This window comes from Notechis scutatus, chromosome 5 (genome assembly GCF_049901735.1).
Source record: "Notechis scutatus isolate UNSWTSFEM ecotype Mainland chromosome 5, rNotScu1.2, whole genome shotgun sequence".
Classification (NCBI taxonomy): Eukaryota; Metazoa; Chordata; class Lepidosauria; order Squamata; family Elapidae; genus Notechis; species Notechis scutatus.
Window position 1 is genome coordinate 103,893,549 of NC_142013.1, and position 26,205 is coordinate 103,919,753.

Below are 26,205 nucleotides of genomic sequence, written 5' to 3' on the forward strand. Positions count from 1 at the left end.
CGGAAGCGCGGCGCTCTTCTTTCCGGCTGGGGCTCCGGTTCGAACGGCGGCGTTCCCGGCGGCGGCGATGCTGACCTCGCGCGCCTTCCTGAAGCGCACGCGCGGCGGCGCCGTCCTCAAGGTGGTCCGCGAGCACTACCTGCGCGACGACGTGGCCTGCGGGGTGCCGGGCTGCCCGCTCTGTGGTGGGGACGCCCCTCAGCGCGGCCTCGAGGCCGTCCCCGGCTCCCCCGCCAGCCCTCTCGTCCCGCGGCCCCACTACCTGCTGTTGGACACCAACGTGGTGCTGCACCAGGTGCGCCTGGAGGCGGGGTCTTCCCTGGAGGGCTTCTCCGCGTGGCCTCCTTTCCCAGGCTGACCCCCCCTCTCTCCCTTCCTTCCCTCTATTTTCCTCTTCTCTCTTTTTTCTTCTTCCTTTTCTTTTTGTCTCCTCTTCCTCCTCCTCCCTCCACTTCTTTCCTCTTCCCTCCTTTTATTTCCTCTTTTCTCCTCTTCCTCCCTCCTTCCCTCGTCGTCCCTCCTCTTCCTTCCTCCTTCTCTTCCTTCCTCCTCTTCCCTCCTCCGTTTCTCTTTCTCTTCTTTTCTTTTCTCTTCTTCCTCCTCCTCTTCTTCCCTCCTCCTCCTCTTCCCTCCTCCGTTCCTCTTTATCTTCTTTTCTTTTCTTCCTCCTCCTCTTCTTCCCTCCTCCTCCTCCTCTTCCCTCCTCCGTTCCTCTTTCTCTTCTTTTCTTTTCTCCTCTTCCTCCTCTTCTTCCCTCCTCTTCCCTCCTCCGTTCCTCTTTCTCTTCTTTTCTTTCTCCTCTTCTTCCTCCTCCTCCTCTTCCCTCCTCCTCCTCTTCCTTCCTCCTTTTCCTTTTTCCTCCTCCTTCCTCCTCTTCCCTCCTCTTTCTCTCTCATCCTTCCTCCTCTTTCCTTCTCCTCCTTCCTCTTCTTCTTTCCTCTTCCTCCTCCTTCCTCCCTCCTTATCCTTCCTCCTCCTTTCTCCTTCTCTACCTTCCTTTTCCTCCACCTTCCTCCTCCTCCTTTTCCTTCCTTCTCTTCCTCCCCATTCCTCCTCTGTTTCCTTCCTTCCTCCTCCTCCTCTTTCCTCTGTCCTCCTTCCTCCTCCTCCTTCACAGATTGACGTGTTGGAAGATGCGGCCCTTGGGAACGCCATCATCCTGCAGACAGTCCTGCAGGAGGTGCGGAAGCGCAGCGCAGCCGTCTACGGGCGCATCAAGGACGCCATTGCTGCCCCTGAGAAGCACTTCTACTCCTTCGCCAATGAACATCACAAGTGGGTCTCGCCAGCCTGATGCTACCGAACCTTACCACTGACACTGCAACACGGTTTCTCAACCTCTGGGCCTTTAAGAGGCTTGGACACCGAACTCCCAGAATCCCCTATCTAGGCTGGCTGGGGGCTTTTGGAAGTTGGTGTCCACCCTCTTAAAAGGCCCAGAAGTTGAGAAACTTTGGTTTCTCTAAACCTTGGTTTAGAGATACATGGAATCCTTTCTTGGGTCCTAAACTTCTCATCTGCTCAAAACAATTCACTGGAAAGCAGCTGCTCAATCATGGTGTGAAGGCAGAGCTATGGGTCCTGCCCAGACCTCCCTCTGACACCTTTCTTATGGCTGCCGTGCCTTTTGACTAATGCTTTTCATTTTATTCCATATCTATGATCTTACCACCTTTGCACGATGGAAAGTTATCATCCCATTGGGAATTAAGAGGATCTACCTTTGTTTTCATTCTATTCTTCTTATTTTTATGAAATGACGTAACATAAAATTGCCAGTCGAATGCCCGACTTCTGCAATTGCTTGATTTGCATTGCCTGGCACAGATGTTTTGGCAAGATTATGAATCCTTCCTACCTTTTTGTTGTTGTTGCTGGTCCACAGATCTGTGGTTCATGAAGTCCGCTCTTTGGTTAATGTGTTACTACAATCTTTTTGATTAGAAGCTAGCAGTTTCTTCTTCCAGTGCATATATTTGCCTCTGATTTGGAGTTTTTGACTCTCAGGATTATTTCAACCATTCAAACAATGCTAGATTTTCCTCAGAGCTGTACAAAATTCCCCTTGCAGCATTAAAGCCCTAAGAACGGGTGTCATTTTGATTCTTTGGATGTGCTGGTGCATGAAAACTTACATTAAATTGTCATTTAATGTAACATTTGATGCACCAGGACATTCTCTCACAATTTCTTAGCGTTCTTAAAAACCACCTTAACAGTTTCAGTAGCCTTGGTCAATGAGGCAGGGAAGGGGAGGAGGAGGGAGCATTTGAGTTTTCCAAAATAGATATCAAATGAAATCAAGGTAGTTTTTATTTCTAAAGCATCCCTCTGGGTTTCTGTTTACAGAGAGACCTACATAGAACAAGAACGAGGAGAAAATGCTAATGACCGTAACGACCGAGCCATTCGGGTGGCAGCCAAGTGGTATCAGGAACACTTGAAAAAATCGCAAGGGGAAGAAAGCATCCTGGTCATCTTGCTCACAAATGACCGCAAAAATAAAGAGAAAGCTGTAGAAGAGGGAATAACCACATTTACCTGTAAGTCTGACCTTCTGACCTTTCCTGGCTACGGGTTATTTCCTAAGAGCCTCCGAAGGGCCCAGCTGCGTCTGGCAAGACCTGCCTTCATTTGGCTATTTCCTTCTCAGGGATGGCCGAGCAATTCTTCCTCTGGGGATTAAAATGCTATCAAGAATTCTGGGAACCAACCTCCCAGGAAGGTTGCTTCCCCTTTGGCCTATCTTCCTAGTGTCCACTCCTCTTTTATTTTATTTTTTTAAATACTTTCTATAACTGTGAGAAGGATCTTGGAATATGAGCCAGCAGTGTGCTGCAGCTGCCAAAAAGGCCAACACAGTTCTAGGCTGCATAAACAGTGGGATAGAATCAAGATCACATAAAGTGTTGATACCACTTTATAAGGCCTTGGAATACTGCATCCAGTTTTGATTGTCACGGTGTAAAAAAGATGTTGAGACTCTAGAAAGCATGCAGAGAAGAGCAACAAAGATGATTAGGGGACTGGAGGCTAAAACATATAGAGAACGGTTGCTGGATCTGGGTATGTCTAGTCTGATGAAAAGAAGGAATAGGGGAGACATGATAACAGTGTTCTAATATTTGAGGGGCAGCCACAAAGAGGAGGGAGCCAAGCTATTCTCCAAAGCACCTGAGGGCAGAGCAAGAAGCAATGGGTGGAAACTAATCAAGGAGAAAAGCAACCTAGAACTAAGCAGAAATTTCCTGACAGAACAATCAGTGGAACAACTTGCCTCCAAATGTTGTAAATGCTCCAACACTGGAAGTTTTTAAGAAGAGATTGGACAACCATTTGTCTGAAGAGGTGAAGGGTTTCCTGCCTAAGCAGGGGGTTGGACTAGAACACCTCCAAGGTCCCTTCCAACTCTGTTATTCATTCTCTCTGTTCTCCCTGAAGGAAACTTCTTGCTGCATAAATCATCTTCATTTCTCACAATGCAAATTTTGGGCTTTTTTTTTTTTTAGGCGAAGAGTACGTGAAGAGCCTAACAGGCCATCCCGAGCTTATGGATCGGCTTGCTTGCCTGAATGACGAAGAGGTAAGTTTTCAGCTGCCAGTATTATTATTTTTGTTTTCCTGAATTTGGCGTAGGGGGTAGGGTCTATTAAGAGACTTCAAATGCCATTGTTCCCTTCTCCTGAGTTGAAAGATGACAGCTGAATCCGGGCTACAATCCGAGGGGCTGAAGAAACGCAGTCCTGAAATGCATTTATTAGTTGCAACACCACAAGGGACATTTTGTGCACAAATCTCTTCTTACAGAATGAAATTGAAAGCAGCAAGATCATTTTCCCAGAGCATCTCCCACTCAGCAAACTGCAGCAGGGCATTAAGTCCGGCCTTTACCTTCAGGGCACCTTCAGAGCTAGCAGAGACAATTACTTGGAAGCCACGGTTTGGATTCACGGCAATGACCAAGAAAGAGAGGTTGGTTTGATACATGGGTTGGCTGTGAAAGCCTTGATTAGGAAATGAAAAATTATGTGGGAATCTTAGGGATTGTCTTCCTTAATCTCCTGTGTGTTGGCATGGAGAATACAGCGGGCACCGAAAAATATGCATTTCTATGAGACGTTAAAGATCAGGTGGAACTTGCTGGTATCTTATTATCTTTACCTGCTGACATTGACTTCTAGATTTAAGGACTTCTTCATAGTAATACCCCTTAGACTTATACACCGCTTTACAGGGCTTTACAGCTCTTTCTAAGCGATCTACAGAGTCAGCCTATTGCCCCCAACAATCTGGGTCCTCATTTTACCTACCTCAGAAGGATGAAAGGCTGAGTCCACCTTGAGCTAGTCAGGATCGAACTCCTGGCCGTGGGCAGCCTGCAATACTCTATTCTAACTACTGCCCACCACTCACTTCTTAAATTAGTTATACCTCCAAAGAGCCTCTCTGAAACTCTGAAAGATTTTTGTTTTAAATATAGTGGGTCATTTTTAACATTAATCCACACTGTAGCAGGGGTCACTGGCTATTTCTTTGACGTTAGGACTTATTAGAACACATCTCTTGTAGGTCATCTCCAAACACAGGTAATTCTCAACTTACAACAGTTTGTTTAGTGACCAAAGTTACAGCGACACCGAAAAAAGTTACTTGTGACCATTTTTCACATTTAGGACCATTACAACATCCCCTATGCTCACGAGTTCAACATTTGGATGCTTGGCAACTGGCTCGTATTTATGACTGTTGCAGGGTCCGTGTGTCATATGATCCCCTTTTGTGTCCTTCCGGCAAGCCAAAGTCAATTCGGAAGCCAGATTCACTTAACAACGGTGTTACTAACTTAACAACTGCAGTGATTCACTTAACAACTGTAGCCAGAAAGGTTGTAGAATGAGGGAGAACTTACTTAACAAATGTTTCGCTTAGCAAACAGAAATTTGGGGCTCAGTTGTTTTGAAATGGCAAAACTGACTAAGATTAAACAGAATAACATAAGTGCCTTTGTTTCCACATGGAAACCACTTGTGAATTTTAGTGCTTGATGTGGAAAAAAAAATGCAACTTTGACTTTGGGTTTTATAGATTGATAGATCTTTATAGAAACGATTTGTTTCATATTATTATGGAAAAACAAAAAGCTGTGATTTGATGCTAGGGCCTTATTTTACTGCAACAGAGGGAGTTGGAAGTTTTCTTTTCCCTACCTTTCCTCTCTTCTCTTTCTCCTTTCCCTTCCCCCCTCATTGCTCTTTTGTTTACTTTGGTATAATGCTTAATAACTTAGTAAAAAAAAAATGTTGGAGAAGGAAGAAAAGTTGGGGCTCAATTGTGATTGTAAGTCAAGTGCCTATATGGCTTTTGGTACCTAAATCTGATCACTTACTTCCCATTAAGGTAATAATACAAGGCCTTAAACACTTAAATCGTGCTGTGCATGAGGATATCGTAGCCGTGGAACTGCTGTCCAAGGACGCCTGGGCTGCTCCATCTTCTGTGGTCCTGCTTGACGATGAGACCAAGAATGAGGAAGAGGATATTGAAAAAGAAGAGGAGGATCTAAACAAGGTATGGCGTTCTTTGCTTCTTTACGTTCTTGCAAGAAAACCTGCACATTGCTGCTTCTGTTCAGAGACTAAGGAAACGCCCATTTGATGACAGTCTGGGAAGAAATGTCGCCTTTTTTGAAATGGGACAAAACTCTACCCTGTAAGCTTTTCTTCCCCAAAAGCAAAAGTCTAGCTTTTTTTTTTTTTTCAAGAGGCACCTTTCAAAAGGTGCTTTTTTTTTTTTTTCAAGAGACAACTGGACTTTCTGGTTTTTCTTTGAAGACTTCCCATCCAAGAAGCTTCTTCAGCTATGTTTCACTGAGAAGTTGGAGCTGTGATTTCTGCACGATGTTTTCTGCCCTGTGTCCCTTCCCTTTGAGCAAAAGTGCAGGCTCTTGGGGGATGAGTCTGTGCTGTCTGCGTCTGAAACTGAAGAAGCTTCTTGGGTGAGAAGCGAAACATCTTCAGAGAAAAGCCAGAAAGTCCAACTTGCCTCGTGGTGTGACCGGGACAATCTGGAACTGAACGCACACAGAACCGTAGAAATGGTGGTAGACTTTAGGACAAGGGTCTTCAAACTTGGCAAGTTTAAAACTTGTGGACTTCAACTCCCAGAATTCCTGAGCTAACATGACAAATTTTAAAGCTGTCAGGTTTGAAGACCCCTGCTTTAGAAGAAACCCTCCCATGCTACCACCTCTTACAATACTAGATAACATAGTATCAGCAGTAGAGACCTTCAAATTTCTAGGTTCTATCACATCTCAAGACCTAAAATAGATACCTAACATCAAAAACGTCATAAAAAAAAACACAACAAAGAATGTTCTTTCTGCGCCAACTCAGAAAGCTCAAACTGCCCAAGGAGCTGCACCTTTGGGACAACCAAGATCTGGATGACTTGAGACTCTCCATAGACATTTAGCTTTTATGGCTTTGAAGCTGTACCTGACTATATTCTTTAGAGCTTCATTTCTTTTAAGTGTTAGATCCTTCACCAGCTTCCAAGGCCGAGGGAGCATTTGAACCTGAGTCTCTCCAGGGCCAGTCTTATTCCCAGGGTGTTCTGCAAGTTGGCTTGGCCAGCTTTAGAACTTGTGAAGCCCAAGAAACTGAGAGCAGACCAGAAGACGCTAGAAGTTTATTCACTTCCACTGTTGGACAACTGCAAACTTTTCTGGGAAAGAACTTGATTTGGCATGCAGAACTTTACTTTTTTGAAACACTCAGGATTTTTACAAGTTATTGTGAAGGCTCCAGCTCATGCTACATACAGTCCAGTCAGTTTGGCAACTGTAAAGGCCAAAAACCATTTGCATTTTTATTTTATTTTTTCTGGCAGGAGCAGAAATTCCCAGTAAATTCCTGAGGTTGCCTAATGCTAAATCCACACAACCGGCTTCATTATGGTCCATGGAGGACACAGGTTCTAAGATGCATGTAAATGTAGCAGATGATGTCATAATGGCCTTGCTGACCTAGAGTTTTTGCCTTTCCTGCTACGGAAGGCAGATTGGTTGGTTCGTCAATGGTTGAAGGAATCCCCAAATCCAGCCTTATGTGAGAGATGCTGGGAAATGTCCTGTGAAGCTTCTTTGTTGTAATCAGCTATGACTGAAGCCTGTTTAGTATCAGACACAAGACAGAGGGCCTTTTCCATGAATTAGAATCATATTTGATTGTCATCTAATATCTGCTCCCAAAGCAATGACAACAACGAAATATCTCATCTGTTTTACCTTCCTGCTTTTCCTTGATGTTGTTTTTCCATAAGTGTTTTTGTATTATTCTGTTTTGCATTTGTTTTAAACTATTGTTGCTCGACCTGAATGGTGTGCAAATGTTCTAAGGACAGGATACACCATTTTTCTTACAACTGGAAAGTGGAACATGGATATAGATTTGTAGCTGATTCAACTGCCTGTTTATTCACACAAGTCTCAATTGCAGCTGTGTGTTCTTAAACCCTTAGCCAAAGACTTCAGTGAACACAGCAATGCTACGACCAACAGGCAGAGTTGTGGGGATTATCAAAAGAAACTGGAGGCCGTATTGTGGCATGCTGTCTAAATCACACATTAAAGAGGTAGATGGTTGCACCCTTGATTTGATGACTGTGTTCTTTTGTTTCTCTAACAGTTTATTTATACATTTTCGTTTAACGTATATAAGTGGTTTGTGAATAATGTATTGTCTGAGTCAATTTGCTTACATAATAATACTTCTCCAGCTCCCAATTTCTACTATTGAACCATTTATGAAACAAGTGCCACATTCGAAAATATTCTTATCTTCTTTTTCTTTTTTCTTTTAATGTCAATCTGTCCATTTCTGCACAATCTAATATTTTTTTAATTACATCCTCTCCTCTTGGTGTTTCCTCATGTTTCCAGTGCTGTGCAAATACAATTCTTGCTGCTGTCAAACCATGTAACATTAAATACAGATTCCCCTTATCACACTTTTCTGGTACTATACCTAACAAAAATATTTCTGGCTTATAATCCATATGCAGCTTTAACATTTTTTTTCTAACCATGTATATAGTTTTGTTCAATATTCCTTTGCTTTCACACATGTCCACTACATGTGATAGTACGTGCCCGGTGTCTGCTTACATTTCCAACATTTGGCAGACATGTTTTTAAACATCTTTGCTAGTCTTGTGCCACCTATAAAAAAAATTGGATAGGTTTTCTTTATAAGTAGTTGCCATTGTCACACAGTCATGGTGACTGTGTTCTTAATTATAATAAAAAGCATTCTCCTTCCTCCTTGCCAGGCCAGGCGGCATTTATTCACACCAGCTGACCGAAGAATTCCTCGAATACGTATAGAAACCAGGCAGGCTTCTATCCTCGAAGGGCGAAGAATCATTGTGGCTATAGATGGGTGGCCTAAAACATCCCGGTATCCTAACGTAAGTCAGAAATGAAACATATTGAAGCTTAGTAGTTGCTGAAGATTAACAGATAGCAATAGACTTATACGCTGCTCCATAGTGCTTTACTGTCCTCTCTAAGCAGTTTACAGAGTCAGCCTATTGCCCCCAACAGTCCAGGTCCCCATTTTACCAACCTCAGAAGGATGGAAAGCTGAGCCCACCTTGAGCCGGTTAGGATTGAACCCTTGGCTGCGGGCGGAGTTTGTCTGCAATGCTGCATTCCAACCACTGTGCCGCCATGGTTCCGATTGAATTTTTTGCACACACACAAAAAAAGTACATGTGTAAGTCAGCTTTGACTGGCAAGCAAAATTTTGCACTTGTTTTAACTATGGTCACACTTGGCAATTGTTTTGAATGGGAGACTGGTTGTCATGCCCCTCTTGGAGTCTGAATCCGAGGAGGAGGATGAACAGCTGACAGGGAGCAGGAGAAAGGCTCAGTTGGCTGTGGAGGAAACTGGCGAAGGGCAAAGTCCAGCTGGGCAGAGTAGGTAAGAGGTAGAACAAGGGAGAGGGAGTTCAGAGGAAGACCTAGGCCCACCCCCCTCTTTATCCTAGGGCACGCAGGGAGGAATGGAGAAGAGGGCAACGTGGGTTGCGTGGCTTATGGGGGAGGAAAGGGCCCTGACTCCCTTCATTAGCCGCAGCTGGGAAGAGAGTTTAAAAGAAATGCATGCTGAGTGTGGCAGCTTCTGGGAGCAAATGTGAGTTGTATCTTGTGTTACCTTTGGTTATCTCTATTCCTGGCATCTTCCCAACCATGTTGAGTTATTGCCGTGCCTTCACATCTGGAATTCTTGCTCCTGCCCTGTCAGACTAATTACTTCATTTTGCCTTGATTGGAGTTATAGTTACAGTTTTTGTTGACCATGTTTTGGACTTGATTCCCTGCAGTCAAGGGCTGTTCCTGGGAGAGTTTTTCTCTAGCCAGAAGAGTAACCAGGACATTGGGGGAAAAGTTGGAGCTAATAAAGGAACTCCTACTGATTATCTGACTGTATTGGCTTTGTGCCACGCCCTGGGTCATCACACTGGTAGGCTAGTAAATTGGGGGAGAAAAAAATCTTGGAAAAAGTGAGAGAGAACCCACTTCTGTATTAGTGCCCCAGAAAGTACCAGGACATGTCCGGGTAGAGCCAACAAAAAGGATAGTCATGGAAAACTTTTTTTTAAAATTTAGTCTCTGGACAATCTCCGTCTGTAGATCTCCTTTTTGCAATTATCTTCCTTTTTTTTCTTCAAACCCAGGTTGAATTCTTCAATACAGGTTGTCCTCGACTTACAACAATGCACTTAGTAACCGAAGTTACAACAGCACTGAAAAACAGTGACTTGTGATCCTTTTTCCCACTTATATGACCATTGCAGTAGCATCCCCATGGGTCACGCGAGTTTACATTTAGATGCTTGACAACTGACTCGCGTTTATGGTGGTTTTAGTGCCTTGAGGGGTCATGTAATTTCCCCTTTTGCGACTGTCTTGACAAGCAGAATCAATGGGGAAACCAGATTCTCTCAACAAGAGTGTTAACTGATTGAACAGCTGCAGTGATTCACTTCACAAATGTGGAATAGAAAAGTTATAACATGGGGCAAAATCCACATTTCTCACCTAACAGCATACATTTTGGGCTCAATTGTGGTCGTAATTTGAGGACTACATGTATCATGATCCAGTTTGCCCTGGAACCCAAGTCCCTCTGTATTGGTTTCAAATCTTCAGCAAAAGCCAGACATTACAAACAGCCCAACCTGTAAAAGGTCTTATTTTCAGCTAGAATTCAGATCTTCCTGTAAGTCTCCATCAGTTGTTGGATTGCCTCTTGAAAAATACTATTCTGCCAATTGTCTTTATTATATTTTGTGTTTTGTTTTGGTTTTTTTTTTTTTCAAATCTGCTGTTTCTCATAATACTGATCAAATTGTACATTGCTTTAGGGACATTTTGTAAAGAATTTGGGGGCAGCTGGCGATAAGGAGACTGAGACGGAAGTCTTGCTACTTGAACATGATGTCCCTCATCAGCCCTTCTGTCAAGCAGTTCTCAGTTTCCTGCCTCAGATGCCCTGGAGCATCAGTGATGAGGTAGGGGCACATTATCCTTGCCAGCAAAACCATCAACTTTTTTCCATTGTAGGTCATATTATGATGTTGCCATGAAATGAAATCTATAAGAATGAAGAGACGTGTTTTATTTTTGCCTTGGCTCAAATATTTCCTGCGTTTAGAAACGGGATAGTTTTTCTTCCAGCTTGATGGAGAATTTGAAATTCAGTGTTCATTCCCATTGATTTTTAGTTTATATGTCTTCCGCTGATAGCATGAAATTTGTGTCTCCTTAACATCTCCCTCTTAGAGTTAGCCGTGGTTATGTGTTGTAATTGCAGAACAACATGTTAACTTAAGACCTTTTCTGGGGTATCCTTTTAATTTCATCTTGTCTTTGTTTTGCATAGTAGTTGTTTTTTCTAAGTTGCATTTTTCTCTTCGCCTATGGTTTACGTAACTACTTTAATTTTCTATAAGCCTGTAGAAGAATTTTGTGGCTTCTAAAACATGTATAAAGAGCTCTTCGGTAGATTTTAAGGTGCCACAAAATTATTCCGTTGGTTTTCAGGAGACAGAACTGGCATTCAGCAAAATCTAATCTGTATTATTTATTTATTTATGAAATTTATATTGCCACTCATTCAACAAAATCTAATCTGTATTATCTATTTATTTATGTAATTTATATTGCCGCTCATTCGCGCACGGTGATTTAAAACGACTTACAGGAATATGAAAAACCTCATATAAAACAATAAAATTAATAAAAGAGAATAACATAATAAAATAATAACCCCCACCCTACACATAAGAGCCATTTAATGGGCTCCATGCCGCTCTGGGTTCCCCAGGCTCGCTGGCAGAACCAGTTCTTCTTCAGCGTCTTCCAGAAGGGTATTAGAGTGGGGGCCATTCTGATCTCTGAGGGGAATGATAGTCCAGAGAGAGGGAGCCACCATGGAGAAGGCCCTTCTTCTGGGTCCCACCAGGTGTATCTCCCTCAGGGATGGGACCCACAACATGGGTTGGATAGATGTGACTGGCAAGAGACGTTCTTCAGATAACCTGGTCCTAAGCCATGAAGGGCTTTAAAGGGGGCAACCAGCACCTGGAATTGAACCCGGAAGCAAATCGGCAACCAATGCAGCTCCCGCAGGAGAGGTGAAACCTGTGCACACGGGGGTCTGCACAAAGCCATGCAGGCCGCTGCATTTTGCACCAGCTGGAGCTTCTGGATGCTCTAGCACTAAGCCTTGGTGGTTTTTTTCACAGTACTTTGCCAATGACATGAGTTTCTTTTTTTTTTCTTTTTTTCTTTTTTAAACGAAATTTCAGGATATGAAGCAGAGGGAGGACTTGAGGCAACTGTGTGTGTGCAGCGTGGATCCTCCTGGGTGTACCGATATCGACGATGCGTTGCACTTCAGGGAGCTAGAAAATGGAAACCTGGAGGCAAGTGCTTTCTCGGATCTTTGAAAGGCCGGTGTGAGTTTTCATCTTTTTAATAGAGCTCTTCTTTATTTTTGCCTGCAGTGGAGGAACAAAAGCATCACGGGTAGAAAATGGGAGAGGCCTGGAAGGAATAGCAATAGGTTTAGACTTACATATTGCTGCATAGTGCTTTACAGCAATGGCCCCCAACCTTTGGGGCACTGTGGCCCATTTCTGTGGTTTTTCCGTGGACCCGTTGGACGTTTCATGCTCTGTCTGCATCCCAGTGTGCGCATGGATGGGGCTGTGCTTGCTTGAACACAGTCCGGTTCCTGGCAGAATGCGGCCCGGTGCCGGTCCATGGCTCGGGGATTGGGGACCCCTGCTTTACAGCATTCTCTGTAAATATCTGGGAGGATTACAATGTCAGTACATTTCCCCCAACACCTGAATCCTCATTTTAATGACCTTGGAAGGATGGGTCAAAGCTGAGTCAACCTTCAGCCGGTCAGGATCGAGCTCCACACCATGGGCAGAGTTAGTTTGCAATTCTGCACTCTAACCACTGCACTACCAGAGCTGCTGGAAAAGATAACAGAGGAAGATAACTTCACACGATGTTCTTGAGGACAGTCAGAAATTCAGGAAAAGGTGCCAACTTTCCTGAATACTAAAATAATTTATCTTTTTCTCTCTCTCGCTAGGTTGGGGTGCACATTGCAGACGTCAGCCACTTCATCCGACCAGGAAATGCTCTAGACCAAGAATCAGCCAAAAGGGGCACCACCGTGTATCTATGTGAAAAGGTAAATTCTGGAGAGTTGTTTCTGTTGTGGCCTACCAGTGGAGCTGGCGGTAGACTTGGAGAGTGAGGAGGTTGGGGAGGAACATGGGCCAGTCCTGGAGTTTGGGGAAGGTTCTGATGAGTGCTCTGTGTTGGAGGCAGAGATGGGGCCAGGGCCGTCCGACAGTTATCAGCTACCTTCAGAGTCGGAGATCAGTGGGGCAGAAGAACAGCTGGAGCCTGTTCCCGATGTGCGCATGTGCAGAACTGCCAGGAGAAGGGAACAATTAAGGAACAAGGGTTGACTCAGGAGTAAAGGTATAAGTGAATGGTGATTGGCCCCTCTCATAGGGAATAAAGAGGAGCGAAAGCGGAGTGGTGTTTACAGGAGATAATTAATTCACTTAATTAGGATGAAGATTTGTTCATGACGCCTTTCCAAGTATTTTCTGGCACAGCGTTGGGCTTGGAATCTATTGGCCTGGCAACTCTCCAAGCCTGATAAGGTCTGTAGTTGTAAATCAACCTTGAAAGGGAGTTTGCTGGATGTGAATAATAGGAATTCACATTAGCTTAATAAAAAGGGGGTTTTGTTGGGACGAGGAGTCTGCCTCGTGATTTCGTGAAGCTCAGGTCAGAACAGTTTCCTTCTCTTGCTCACAGCATGGCTCTCCCGCCCCACCTCCTTGAGTAAGCGGGAACGCAAAGCTTCTATTGCCCTTGTGTGTTTCAGTGGTTTGAACATGTGGGAACGGATCTACATTTGAAGCCTTGGCGAGCCTTTTGGGCTTGCCTGGACCATCTCTGTCATCTCACTTTGGAAGTGTTCAGAGGTCACAATGCCATTTCTGTTTCTTGCAGAGAATTGATATGGTTCCCGACCTGCTGAGTTCCAACTTATGTTCGCTGAGATCCAACGTGGACAGGTAAACCTTAACAGTTGTTGATAATCCCATTGTTTTGTGGATTGGAAGCAAATAGCACTTAGACTTCTATACCACTTCACAGTGCTTTTATAGGCCTCTCTAAGCAGTTTACAGAGTCAACATATTGTCCCCAACAATCTGGGCCTTCATTTTACCCACCTCGGAAGAATGGAAGGCTGAGTCAACTTTGAGCCTGTTGAGATTCGAACAGCCAAACTGCAGGCAGTCAGCAGAAGTAGCCTGCAGTACTGCATTTTAACCACTGCGCCACCATGGCAGCTTCGTTAACAGCGTAGGCCAGTCCCAGTGGCTGCTTTTACCCCAGAAATCCAGACTCAACCCCCTCCCCTCCAAAGCCAGTGCTTGGTGTTTAGAAGGCACTGTAGTAGGGATGGGTGGAACTTAAAATAAGGCACATTGAAATATAATGGGGGAAGGGGACCTTGGCTGACTGGGGAATACCTTGTGGTGTGCTTTCCTTTTCTGTCAGTAACTCTCTTCCTTTCCTTAGGTTTGCTTTTTCATGTATTTGGGAAATGAATCAGAATGCTGAAATCTTGGCGACTAGATTTACCAAAAGTGTCATTAATTCCAAGGTAGGGTTTAAAATGTCTGAGGCCGTTTAGAAAATCCGATGTGGAGATAATTAATTTTGGACTCTGATTGACTCTGAAAGGAGCTTGCATTCATTAAAGTGGATATATGTATATAAAAATAATCTGCATTCAGATTTAGATTGCAAGCCCTGAAAAGACCCTTCACAACTTGGAATTATTTTACTCAAGAGGAAATCCTTCATTAAATTATCGAAGAGAGAGAGAGAGAGACCCAGACAAGAACTTTGGTTATTTCTTCTACGCACTGTTCTTTAACAGTCTGACCTTTTAAAATTTGCTTTTATTTAAAAAAGCAGTAAATTTCTGTTCCATAGATATGATTGTTCTGGTGGACAAGAAAGCAACATTTATTTGTGTAACACAAATAACGTACACTACCGTAAAAATGGAGGTACAGAATGAAAATAAAAGTAAAAAGAAATGGTTTTGTTTTCTCCAATCACACATTCAGCAGCCTCGGGCTGTGAGGTCTCGAGCCAATATCACAAATTTGACTTTTTTTCACATTTAAATCCATTTCTTTTAGAGATTCTCCTCCTTCCCCCATATTCCTTTTTTTTTTTTTTGTTCTTTGAAGGCTTCACTTACCTATGCAGAGGCCCAAATGAAAATAGACTCTGCCACGTTGAAGGATGACATTACCGCGAGTCTCCGCGGGCTGAACAAGTTGGCTAAAATCCTTAAGAAGCGTCGGCGAGAAAATGGGTAAGTAGTTCAGGCTGCAGGTAACGCAAAACATTTGTTTCTTTCGTGGCTTATAACCTTTGGGACCTGACTGGCATTTGCCAGCAGAAGGGAAGGGAAAAGGAAAAAGGAAAGGAGAAAGGAAAAGAAAAGAAGGAAAGGGGAGGGGAGGGGAAGTAAAGGAAGGGAGAGGAAGGAGAAGGAAAGGGAAGGAAAGTAAAAGAAGGGGAAGGGAAGGAAACATAAAAGGGGAATGGAAAGGAAAAGAAAGGAAAGGAAAGATAAAGGGAATGGGAAAGAAAGGAATGGAAAGAAAAAGAAGGAAGGGAAGGAAACAAAAGGGGAATGGAAAGGAACAGAAAAGAAAGCAAAGATAAAAGGGGAATGGAAAGGAAAGGAAAGGAAAGGAATGGAATGGAAAGGAAAGGAAAGGAAAGGAAAGGAAAGGAAAGGAAAGAAAAAAGGATGGAAAGGAAAGGAAAGGACAGGAAAGGAAAGGAAAGGAAAGGAAAGGAAAGGAAAGGAAAGAAGGAAGCTTTTCAGATGCAGAACTTAATTTCCTCAGAGTTCCCTTTGGACATTTCTAATGGGATCAGACCAGGGGAAATAGTTCATTTCTCTTAAGAGGCCTTCTGGGCTCAGCCACGGATGATGTCCTGGGATGCACAATTGAAAGGAGAAACACATATTTGATGTTTGATGCCAAAGTCTGGCCTCAAGGGGATCTCTGAAAAGGATGAAGAAGCCAAACAAGAGTTCCTCTCTCGGGGTTCGGCCACAAACGTACTTGGCAAGGCAGAGGGTCACTTGTGAATGAATCCACATCAGTCCAGGTCTCTGAAGACAGGAGGGCTCTCGGAATGGCCTGCCTATCTTAAAAACAGACCCTACAGGATTGGGTGGTGGAGTCATTTCACAACAATGGCAAAAGTTCTGTCTCTATTTTTGTGCAAAATGTTTGCTTTGTTCATCTTCCTTTTAGGGCTTTAACTCTTTCTTCACCCGAGGTTCGATTCCACATCGATAGCGAAACCCACGATCCGATTGATTTGCAGACGAAGGAACTCAAGTGAGTGCCTGATTTTTTTCTTTTTAGGGGGGGTGGAGTGGGGAATCAATCTGTCGGGTCCAGAGGTTCCTTCCTCCTAAATCTTTAGGATGCTGTTTCCTAATGATGTTCAGGATAGCCCTGGTATGCTGAAGACACAATAACACGGTTTAATGTTAGAGTGTGAACCAGGTCATTGTCAATTTTAACCCAAATTGTAGCCTGGTACGATTTGTGAGCCCAAGCTATTCGGATAAACGTATTCAGAATTGAAAGAGGAAGAGTATCTATGACAAAGCAGTGAATACTACATGTTTGATTATTGTCCAAGGAGCAGTTTTATAATTCTCGTAGTAACCCTTGTGCTGTTCTGGTATCGACATCATTGGAGGCAGCCCCAAGTTTAGAATACAATATAATAGAGTGGAATGTAAGGATAGAGAAGGGAAGGGAAGGGAAGGGAAGGGAAGGGAAGGGAAGGGTAGAGTAGAGTAGAGTAGAGTAGAGTAGAGTAGAGTAGAGTAGGAGAGTAGAATACAGGGGAGCGGAGAGGAGAGGAGGAGTTTATTTGGCCAAGTGTGATTAGACACACAAGGAATGTGTCTCCGATGCAGAAGCTTTCGGTGTACATGCAAAACAACAATAATAATCATAATCATAATAATGATACCAGTAAGAGTGGGTAGTAGAGAAGATGAGAAGGATAATAACAATACCACAGCCATACAACATGGGTGGATATACTTAGACATAAGACAGTTGACATAAGACATAAGTTGGCCGGAAAAGCTTTTGAATGGGAGCCTCAATGAAACTGCTAAATTGCAGCCATACTTCATTGTGTATTGATGTTTTCCTGCCCTGCAGATGAACAGGACAGCCTTACAAGGTTTTATGGTCAAGAGTTTGAACAGAAAAAGCAGGTTTCTAAGTGTTGTCTTTCCCAAACTGGATGCATCCCTAAACAATTACAAAAATGCAAGGGTGCTTCACATGGGGGGTTGGATAGCGAGAAGGCCCAGATGCTTGTGAGGGGCATCCTGAGATTGGCATGGCCTTGAGCCACTGAGGTTCTGGAAAGGGAGGAATTAGTGTCACTGATTGGACTTGGGCAGCCCTTGCTAGTTTGTATTGTCCATAGTGCATAAAAGAATTTGTGTCCAGTTACAGGGCCACAGTGATCCTAATTCTCAGTTCCTGCCCCTTAGGGGAAACAAGCACATCAGGTCAAAGCTGGCTATTTTCTTGGGAGTCTCACGAGCCCCTTTTCCTTTTCTGCAGAGAGACCAACTCCATGGTGGAAGAGTTTATGCTGTTGGCTAACATCTCCGTTGCCCAAAAGATCAACCAGGAATTTTCAGAGCACGCCTTGCTGAGGAAGCATCCGGCTCCCCCACCGTCCAATTATGACATCCTGGTGAAGGCCGCTAAGTCTAAGGCAAGCCATTCCGGAAGGTCTTCTGCTGGTGGGAAGACGCATGGAAGGCTCTCTGCACATGTGAATGAGCTTCCCTAAATTCTTGCTGATGTTTCCTGCCAGTAAAAGAGGCTCAGGAAATGTTGCACCTATTGAGGTTTCTCTCTTAACTTTGAAGTAGTTTTAGAGGAGGTGTGGCATAGGTAGAGTAGAGTAGAATAGGAGTAGAATGGGACTAGAGTAGAGTAGAGTAGAATAAAATTAGAAATAGAATAGAATACAATAGAATACAATTCTTTATTGGCCAAGTGTGATTGGACACACAAGGAATTTGTCTTTGGTGCATAATCTCTCAGTATACGTAAAAGCTATGAGTGATAAATCATGACAGTCATAAAAATACATTATCATAAATCACAAGATACAACACTTTGTGATAGTTATAGGATACTAAATAAGCAATCGGCATAAATCATACTAGGAAACTAAATAAAACTAAATCGTAAAGATGCAAGCAACAAAGTTATAGTCATAAATAGAAAAGGGGATAGGTAATAGGAAGGATAAGAAGAATAGTAATACAGTCTTACTAAATAGTTTGACAATATTGTTAGGAATTAATAGATCCCCTAGCATAGCACTTAGATTTATATACCTCTTCACAGTGCTTTACAGCCCTCTCTAAACAGTTTACAGAGTCAGCCTATTGCCCCCCCCAATAATCTGGACCCTTGTTTTGACCGACTTCGGAAGGAAGGAAGGCTGAATGAACCTTGAGCAGGTCAAGATCGAATTGCTGGCAGTCGGCAGAGTTAGCCTGCAATACTGCATACTAACTACTGCGCCACTCCAGCTCTCGTTCGTTGGATGCCTGTTGCCTTGAAGTATGCTGGGTTTCATAGCCTTCCTTGGCACAGACGCCCTTTTCCGATGGGTGCCAAGAACCAAGTTTCTTGCTGCTGGATTACACCGTCAATATTTGTGATACTTACACAGAATACGGTGAATCCCCATTTTGTATTTCTGCATTTTATTCCAATTCCAATTTCATTTTTAATTGTTTTTAGATGATTTTTAGTAATTTGTGTTTAGAACTCTGCATTTTGATATGGCCTGTATGTGTGTGTGTGTTTGAATAACCCTGTAATCCCTTATATTGGGGTGGAATCGGGGCAACTGAATGGAGCTGAGTGTTTACTGCCCAGATGCCCTTCCTGTTGCCAATGTGGAGTTCACAGCAGATAATATCTCTTTGTGCCCAGAGAGAGAAATATCTGCCACTACCTAGCATCGAACCCACAGCCTCCTGATTGTGAGGCGAGAGCTCCACCTCTAGGCTGCCACTTCGATAATGGCCTGTGTGGCTAATCAAATAAACTAAACTCATACCTATTTTGTGTTTGTCCGCCTTAGGGTTTGGAAATCAAGACCGATTGTGCAAAATCTCTTGCCGATTCCCTCGACAGAGCCGAGTCGCCTTCTTTCCCCTACCTGAACACCCTCTTACGCATCTTAGCCACCCGCTGCATGATGCAGGCCGTGTACTTTTGCTCTGGAATGGACAGTGACTTTCACCATTATGGCTTAGCGTCGCCCATATATACGCACTTCACCTCTCCAATCAGAAGGTAAGGGTTAGGGGTTAGGGTAGTAATAGCACCCTAGTAATTTTTTTAGTTAGTTCTTTTCCGTACTTCTTAGCCACGCGTCTCTCTCGGTTACCTTATCAAAGGCCACGAAACGACATCCGTGGTGGCGCAGTGGTTAGAGTGCAGTACTGCAGTCTACTTCTGTTTGACTGCCAGCTGCCGGCAATTCGGCAGTTCGATTCTCACCAGGCTCAAGGTGGACTCAGCCTTCCATCCTTCTGAGGTGGGTAAAATGAGGACCGAGATTGTTGGGGGCAATAGGCTGACTCTGTAAACTGCTTAGAGAGGGCTGGAAAGAACTGTAAAGTGGAATATAAGTCTAAGTGCTAGTGCTATCCCGATGTGGCTTCAGTTGCCAGTGAATATTTCGTTGCCATTTTGAGGTTACACAAAAATGGGAAAGGGAAGCATGAACCCCAAATAAGTCCAACTCCTGTCCCCCCTATTGCATTGCTCTGGATCTCCCAGTTTAGTGTTTGTCTTAGTTTCTATTCATAGAAGCTTAAGAGCTTCTCCTACAAAGGCTGTGGATAAATCCTCACTCTTTTTTTATTTGGAAGTGATGTACCTTTTTAAAAAAAGTGGGTTATTGTCATGGAAAAAAATGTTCATTTATCTCACTGCAGATACGCGGATATTATAGTACATCGACTCCTGGCCGTGGCTATTGGGGTGGACACGACTTACCCTGACCTCACCGACAAACATAAATTGGCAGAGTTGTGCAAAAACCTCAATTTTCGGCACAAAATGGCTCAGTATGCTCAGAGGGCTTCCATTGCTTTCCACACCCAGGTGAGTTCAGCTCTTCCCAGCTCCCAGAATGTTTAGGGAAAATGGAATGTTAGAATCAGAATCCCGAGGGAGGCTCATCCGTTGTGGCCTTGCACCAGTGCCCTTGTTCACGGGTATCACGACAAATCTGTTGTCAGTCACCAGAAGGGCAAGTAGTTTGGAGATGACTCTTGTAAATTCAACCTTTTCAAAGGTTTGGAGTAGAGCTGGATGCATTTTATATAGGGGTGATTTTATACAAAGGCAGGGCTTTATTTATTTATTTATTGACATTGTCTACAAGGCTTGAGCAGTTAACAGCTTCCACTTCCTTTCTCCCTCCAGTTGTTTTTCAAAAACAAGGGTGAGGTCAGTGAAGAGGCCTACATCCTATTTGTCAGGAAGAACGCCATTGTGGTTCTAATTCCCAAATACGGTTTAGAAGGCACCGTTTTCTTCGAAGAAAAGGCCAAGGCAAATGAAAGACTTGTCTTCAACGATGAGGTACAGCTTGCTTTCTTTTGCAAAGGAAAAAAAAATACTACTTTTTTTTCTTAAAACGCATAATTATAGCCTGGCAAAGGGCTCTACAATGACTCAGTGCCAGTAATCCTTAACTTATAACCTTTTGTTTGGTGACTGAAGTTACAGTGGCATTGAAAAAAGTGACAAGATCACTGCAGCTGTTGTGGCCCTTCGGCTGCCGGCCCCTCCAGCTGAATCAGAGGAGGAAGCACGGGGGTCAAGGTGGGCATCAGGGCAACCTGGGAACTTTGAGGGGAAAGAGGGAATGGAACTGGCAGAGGCAGAGCCTGGGCCATCCATCAGCCCTCAGATGGAGAGTCAACAGCCCCCAGGTCTGGAGGTGGCTGATGAAGAAGAGGAGGCACAGCTGGGTCCAGTACCTGACGTGCAGAAGGCAGAGGAGAGGAGAGCAGTGGAAATCTGTGGGCAGGTCCTTGGGACGGAAGAGCTACTGCTTCTAGCGAACCCCACCCTAGTTCTGGGGATAAAAGGCAGGGGGTGGAGATGAATAGGTGTGGCAGACAATTATTCATCTCCCAGCTGGGAGATGAGAGAGAAACTTTTAGCCAGGACTGCTGGTGTTCCTAATGAGGGAATCGTTGATTTAACTTCAGAGGGTTTGTCCTGTTTGGGGAGCTGGGTCAGAACAGCAGCATCCCTATGGTCATGTGACCAAAACTTGGACACTTGGCAACTGGCTCATCTTGAGTTGCAGTGACCCAAGTGAGTCATGTGATTTTTAAGCAAAATCAGTGGGGAAACCTGATTCACTTTACAACCATGTCACTAACTTAACCACCCTAGTGATTCATTTTACAACTACGGCATGGGTCAAAACTCACCTCAACAACTATCCGGCTTAGAGCCACAGAATTTTGGGCTCAGTTGTACAAAATATGCTCTTTTCCACAGATTCCTTCTCTCACCATAGAAGGGACAACGTTTTGCACCTTTGACAAGGTTAAAGTCAGCATCGTGCTAGATTCTTCCAACATTCAGCATCAGAAAATCCGCATGACGCTGGTGGAGCCCAAGGTAGGTTCCCAGTAACATGGATGGTTGCCATGGAGGGGCACTTGAAGCAGCCCTTGGTCTCTTTATGGACCTTTATGAACCAAACTCCTGCCAGACGGGGAAGACCCCAAAATGTCCCGTAAAGGAACACTGGAGCAATTTGGGGATGAGGCCATGACTTTGAATGGAGGTTTTAGAAGTTGCTTTTGCTTACAGAGGCTTCTCCAAAGGCCTCGTCGATTTTAAAACTTTGTTCGATAATAACAATACCACTAGAGCTTATATACCGCTTCACAGCTCTCTCTAAGCAGTTTGCCAATCAGCATATTTTCTCCAACGATCTGGCTCCTCATTTTACCGACCTCCGAAGGATGGAAGGCTGAGTCAACCTTGAGCTGGTCAAGGCCAAGCTCCTTGCAGTGAGCAGTGAGTTAGCCTGTAGTACTGCATTCTATAGGGACTCAGTGGCTAAAACGCTGAGCTTGTCGATCAGAAAGGTCGGCAGTTCCAATCCCTAGTGCCATGTAACGGAGTGAGCTCCCGTTCCTTGTCTCAGCTTCTGCCAACCTGGCAGTTCGAAAGCATGTAAAAAATGCAAGTAGAAAAATAGGGACCACCTTTGGTGGGAAGGGAACAGCGTTCCGTGCGCCTTCGGCATTTAGTCATGCCAGCCACATGACCATGGAGACGTCTTCAGACAGCGCTGGCTCTTCGGCTTTGTAACTGAGATGAGCTCCGCCCCCTAGAGTCAGAAACAACTAGCATGCACGTGCGAGGGGAACCTTTACTGCATTCTAACCACTGCATCACCACGGCTGTTTTAATTATTAATTAAGAGAGTTTTATCGACAGACCCCTCATATCCTGGACATAAACTGTTTCACTTTCTACCCTCAAGACGATCCTATAGGACATTGCATGACAAAACAACTAGACACAACTCCCCCCCATGCCATCGCTCTGCTAAACAACTAATTCCCACAATACTGTAGGTTGTATTACTACTATCTTTCTCATCTTTCCTATTACCTGTTTCCTTATCTTCTTATGACTATAAATTTGTTGGTTGTATCCGACAATTTCTATTGTTTTATTTAGTATTCTAGTATGATTTAGGCTGATTGCTTATTTAATATCCTCTGACTATCACTAAGTGTTGTATCTTGTGATTTATGATCAATGTAGTTTACACGTTGTTGCTTGTATGCACACTGAGAGTTTATGCACTGGGGACAAATTCCTTGTATGTCCAAGCACACTTGGCCAATAAAAGAATTCTATTCTATTAAAAGATCAAATAACTCTATTGTTTCCTTAACTACCTCTGACATGATTTTCTTATTTTTCAGATATTAGGCTATTCCAGCGATGCTACACAGTCAAGTGCTAATGAAGAACCAGAAATGAAAAAGAAGAAACTGAAAAAGTAACTTCGTTTTAGAAATGAATGGATGTTATTTGGTTGGGAGATGAATTATATTTGATTGGGGGGAAGGATGATCTTTTTTATACTTGTAGAAAAGACTTTTAAAGAAATGGATTAACATTTGCCCATTTTTAAAACCATCCCTGATAAATAATACAATTGTGTGCTGCTGTTCATGTATCTTATTAAAGAATCCAACCAAAACTAAATTTCTGGGTTTTTCTCCAGAAACAGGAAAAAACAGAATATTTTAAAATTTCTGTGACAAAGGAAAGTAAATACAGAGGTTTTGTGAATTTAGAACTGCATTCCAGCTTTTTCATTTGGATGGACCTTTTTAATTTGTCATTGAAACCTTGTTTCTAAAATCTTTAAAACTATTTTTCGGTTCCTTGGTCTATCTTTTTTTTTTAAAAAGGAAAACCTGGTACAAGAAAATGATAAATAGGATTGATAATGATCACATATCAGAAGCAGAAAGCAGCCAGGAAAAGCCTTGGTAACTTTCACATTTTCCAGGCTCCAGATGAAGTTTTTTCCCTACCACCACCACCATATGGAGATACTTGATGATGATTGAAATATTTGCGATATGATGCTACTGCCAGATAAAGCTATTTTAAGAAGAGCACCTGCTTCCATTTTTCTACAAGAAAACAAGCTGAGCAGATGAATTGGAAGGAATATAATCCCCAAAGGGTTGACAGTTAAACTTGTAAGCTTCAGAATCACAATTTGTGCTTCGAGTTTTCTAATCTGCACCCCTCTTGTTAAACAGATAAAATTACCAATCCCTAGTTACTTAATTAACTTATTTAACGAGCACTGTAAAGAAAATCCAGTTCAGACTTCCGGTTTGTCGGCTTCGCGGCGGCAGGGATTTCCGCGAAGCTGCGCGATCCCTGCCGCGCTAGCCGTTTTTGGGGCTCCGACCCAGCCAGGTACGGGCTAGAGCTGCCCCTGCAGGGGCAGCTGAAGGTAGGGGATCCGGAGAAGGGTTTGGGGTGCTGCAGACCCCCTCCTGGCCGGCAGAACCCCTTTTCCCAGGACGGTGCAGCGGCGGTCCGTAATGGCCGCCACAAAGAAGCTGGCAGCCGGGTAAGAATGCGCAGGAGGAAGTGGAGAAAGTGATTGAGAGGAGAAAGTTTTTCTTGGCTCCTAGGACTCTAAGACATATTTAATAAAATTCCTGAATAGTATGACTTTCTGAATAATACCTGCCAGAAGAGGAAAAAGCGGCTGCTGGAAGGTGCTGAAAGGATAGCTTTCCCTCTTTTCCTACGGAATAAATAACTGGATATTAAGAAACCTATTTTTAGGTGGAAATTGGATTTAAGCGATGAGTGGGAAGAGAGAGGATTAAAAGAAAATATTTGTATGCTAAGATTTGTTGGAGCAGATGCCTTAAGGATTTGAAGACTAGAATATATTGTAACAAGACTTTAAACAGATTTGGACTTTCTTTCTCTTTGATTGATATCACCCCAGAAGGAGAAAGTGAGAACTCTGCCTTGGTTTGGACTGATTGATAACTTTGGGACTGTTTTATCTTTTTTATTTTCTTTTGAATATTCTGGTTGTTGTAAGAAGAAAGAAGGAGAAAAGAAAAGAAAAGATTTATAATGGCTCTTTCTGTTGAGGAACTGAGAAATGGTGTGGAAGAAGCTTTTCTTTTCTTAGAAATGGCGCTTACTAATTATCAACAAAAATTACAACAGATGAAGACAGCAGAGGAACAAGAAAGAAAGGAAGGAGCCATCTTTAATGAATCTCAGAATTTGATCCAGAAAAAAGGAAGAGAGAAAGAAAAGAAAAAAAGAGAAAAGAAGAAAACTAAAGGATTTAAGGACTTAAGATCTAAAACAACATTTAAGAAAGGGAAAAATAAAGTGCAAAACCAATATGATGAGTGTAAACAAAGGGGAAAAGAAATCGACAGAGAAGGGAAGCCGGTAAGGCAGAGGCTAGAAGAAGGGGGGTAGAAAGGTTTGTTGGGAAAAGAAAGAAAGGGAAAAGGTGGAGAAAAGCTACAACGTTTTGAAATTGAATGGAAAAAAGGAATTTTTATGGATAATGGATAAAGTATAATTTTTTTTAAAAAAAAAGATTTTGCAAGGTACATAAGATGAGATGGTAGTATTGCAATGGTTTAAGAGTTGATAAGAGATTAAAATGTTAAAATGTTTAAAAATGATTGGTATTAAAACTTAATAATAGGAGAGGTTTAGAATATTGTTTTAATTAAAGAGTTTAATAAAATTATGGTATTGATGTTATTATAAAATTTTTATTATAGTATTTCTTTTTAATATTTGGATTTATTCTCTAATTATGCATTTAATTGTGTTGGATGTATTAGTTAGATAGAATGTACCAAGCAAAATCTGATTGGGTATTAGATATTATTTTAAAGATTAATTTGATTAATTTAGGGGGAGATAGAAAGGCATCATACTCTGATTAATGATTTCAGGAGAAACTGATTTTCTTTTTTTTTTTTATAAGGGATGAGACAAAGGGATGATAAAAAATGGACAAAAGATACAAATATAATGATTCAAACTAAGATGATTAATTAAGGTAGAATTAAGAAGTGTGAAATATGTGGAGAAGTTAATATAGAAGGCTTAGAATGGTAAATAAAATAAGTAATGATATGTAAGATGAGCATGAATATAATTGAAGTCCATGAAGAGAGAGACACCTGGGTCCAAGTTACTTTCCAAAAAGATATTTTTTTATGTTTTGTGTGTTGTGTGTATATGTCTTTTTGGGGGAGAATTGGTAAAAACTTGTAGAAATATAGAATGAGAATAATGGTAACTAAGTCAGAAAGAAACAGATGAAATAATAATAATGATATTGAATAAGAGTAAAGAGAAGTAAGAGAAATTGAATAAGAGGTTTTGGTATATTATATGGAAATGGTTTAAAACAGAATCATAATTTATCTGACTTGTTAAATTTATAAGGGAAAAAGGTTTAAACATGTAATGAATAATGATAATTTGTGTGTTTTAAAAATTAATAAAACTTGTTTAAAAAAAAAAAAAAAGAAAATCCAGTTCCCAGCTAATTAGGGAGGGATGGATTAAACAGCCAAGGAAGAAAAGTTAAAGTGAAGTTAAATGCCTTCTCTATTGCCGAGATCCCCAGCAACCTTTTCCATTGCAGCCTTTGAGCTTTTCCATAGCAAGGCTGAAATATAGCGAAAGATAACCTGTCTATGGAGATTCTCAGTCATCCAGGTCATGATTGTCCCAGAGGTGCTTTTTCCAAGAGGCACGTGGACTTTCTGGTTTTGCTCTGAAGACATTTCGCTTCTCAATTGAAGAAGCTTCTTGGATGAGAAGCGAAACGTCTTTA

General features: G+C 42.6%; 1 protein-coding gene across 2 annotated transcripts; it reads left to right on the forward strand.

Moving 5' to 3' along the window:
• Positions 1–3: 3 nt before the first annotated feature.
• Positions 4–23,142, forward strand: DIS3 (DIS3 exosome endoribonuclease and 3'-5' exoribonuclease). Of its 2 annotated transcripts, XM_026673481.2 has the most exons (21): positions 4–295; positions 1,118–1,275; positions 2,350–2,543; positions 3,510–3,583; positions 3,808–3,972; positions 5,398–5,568; positions 7,522–7,635; positions 8,332–8,469; positions 10,434–10,580; positions 11,880–11,996; positions 12,680–12,781; positions 13,621–13,685; positions 14,197–14,281; positions 14,880–15,007; positions 15,969–16,055; positions 17,316–17,472; positions 18,865–19,079; positions 19,727–19,895; positions 20,220–20,378; positions 21,312–21,434; positions 22,763–23,142. In XM_026673481.2, exons 1-21 carry the CDS (start codon positions 68–70, stop codon positions 22,841–22,843), a joined length of 2,877 nt encoding a protein of 958 aa, XP_026529266.2. In that variant the 5' UTR covers positions 4–67; the 3' UTR covers positions 22,844–23,142. The 2 variants fall into 2 exon arrangements, with proteins under 2 accessions (XP_026529266.2, XP_087823547.1); XM_087967421.1 differs by lacking the exons at positions 20,220–20,378; positions 21,312–21,434; positions 22,763–23,142 and adding an exon at positions 19,184–19,323 and having other exon boundaries at positions 19,727–19,858.
• Positions 23,143–26,205: the final 3,063 nt, after the last annotated feature.

Coding starts and splice junctions, on each gene's coding strand:
- DIS3 (XM_026673481.2), top strand. CDS start 68: ATGCTGACCTCGCGCGCCTTCCTGAAGCGCACGCGCGGCGGCGCCGTC. Junction 17,473..18,864: donor TGAAGGCCGCTAAGTCTAAG/GCAAGCCATTCC, acceptor TGTCCGCCTTAG/GGTTTGGAAATCAAGACCGA. Junction 19,896..20,219: donor CCATTGCTTTCCACACCCAG/GTGAGTTCAGCT, acceptor TTCTCCCTCCAG/TTGTTTTTCAAAAACAAGGG.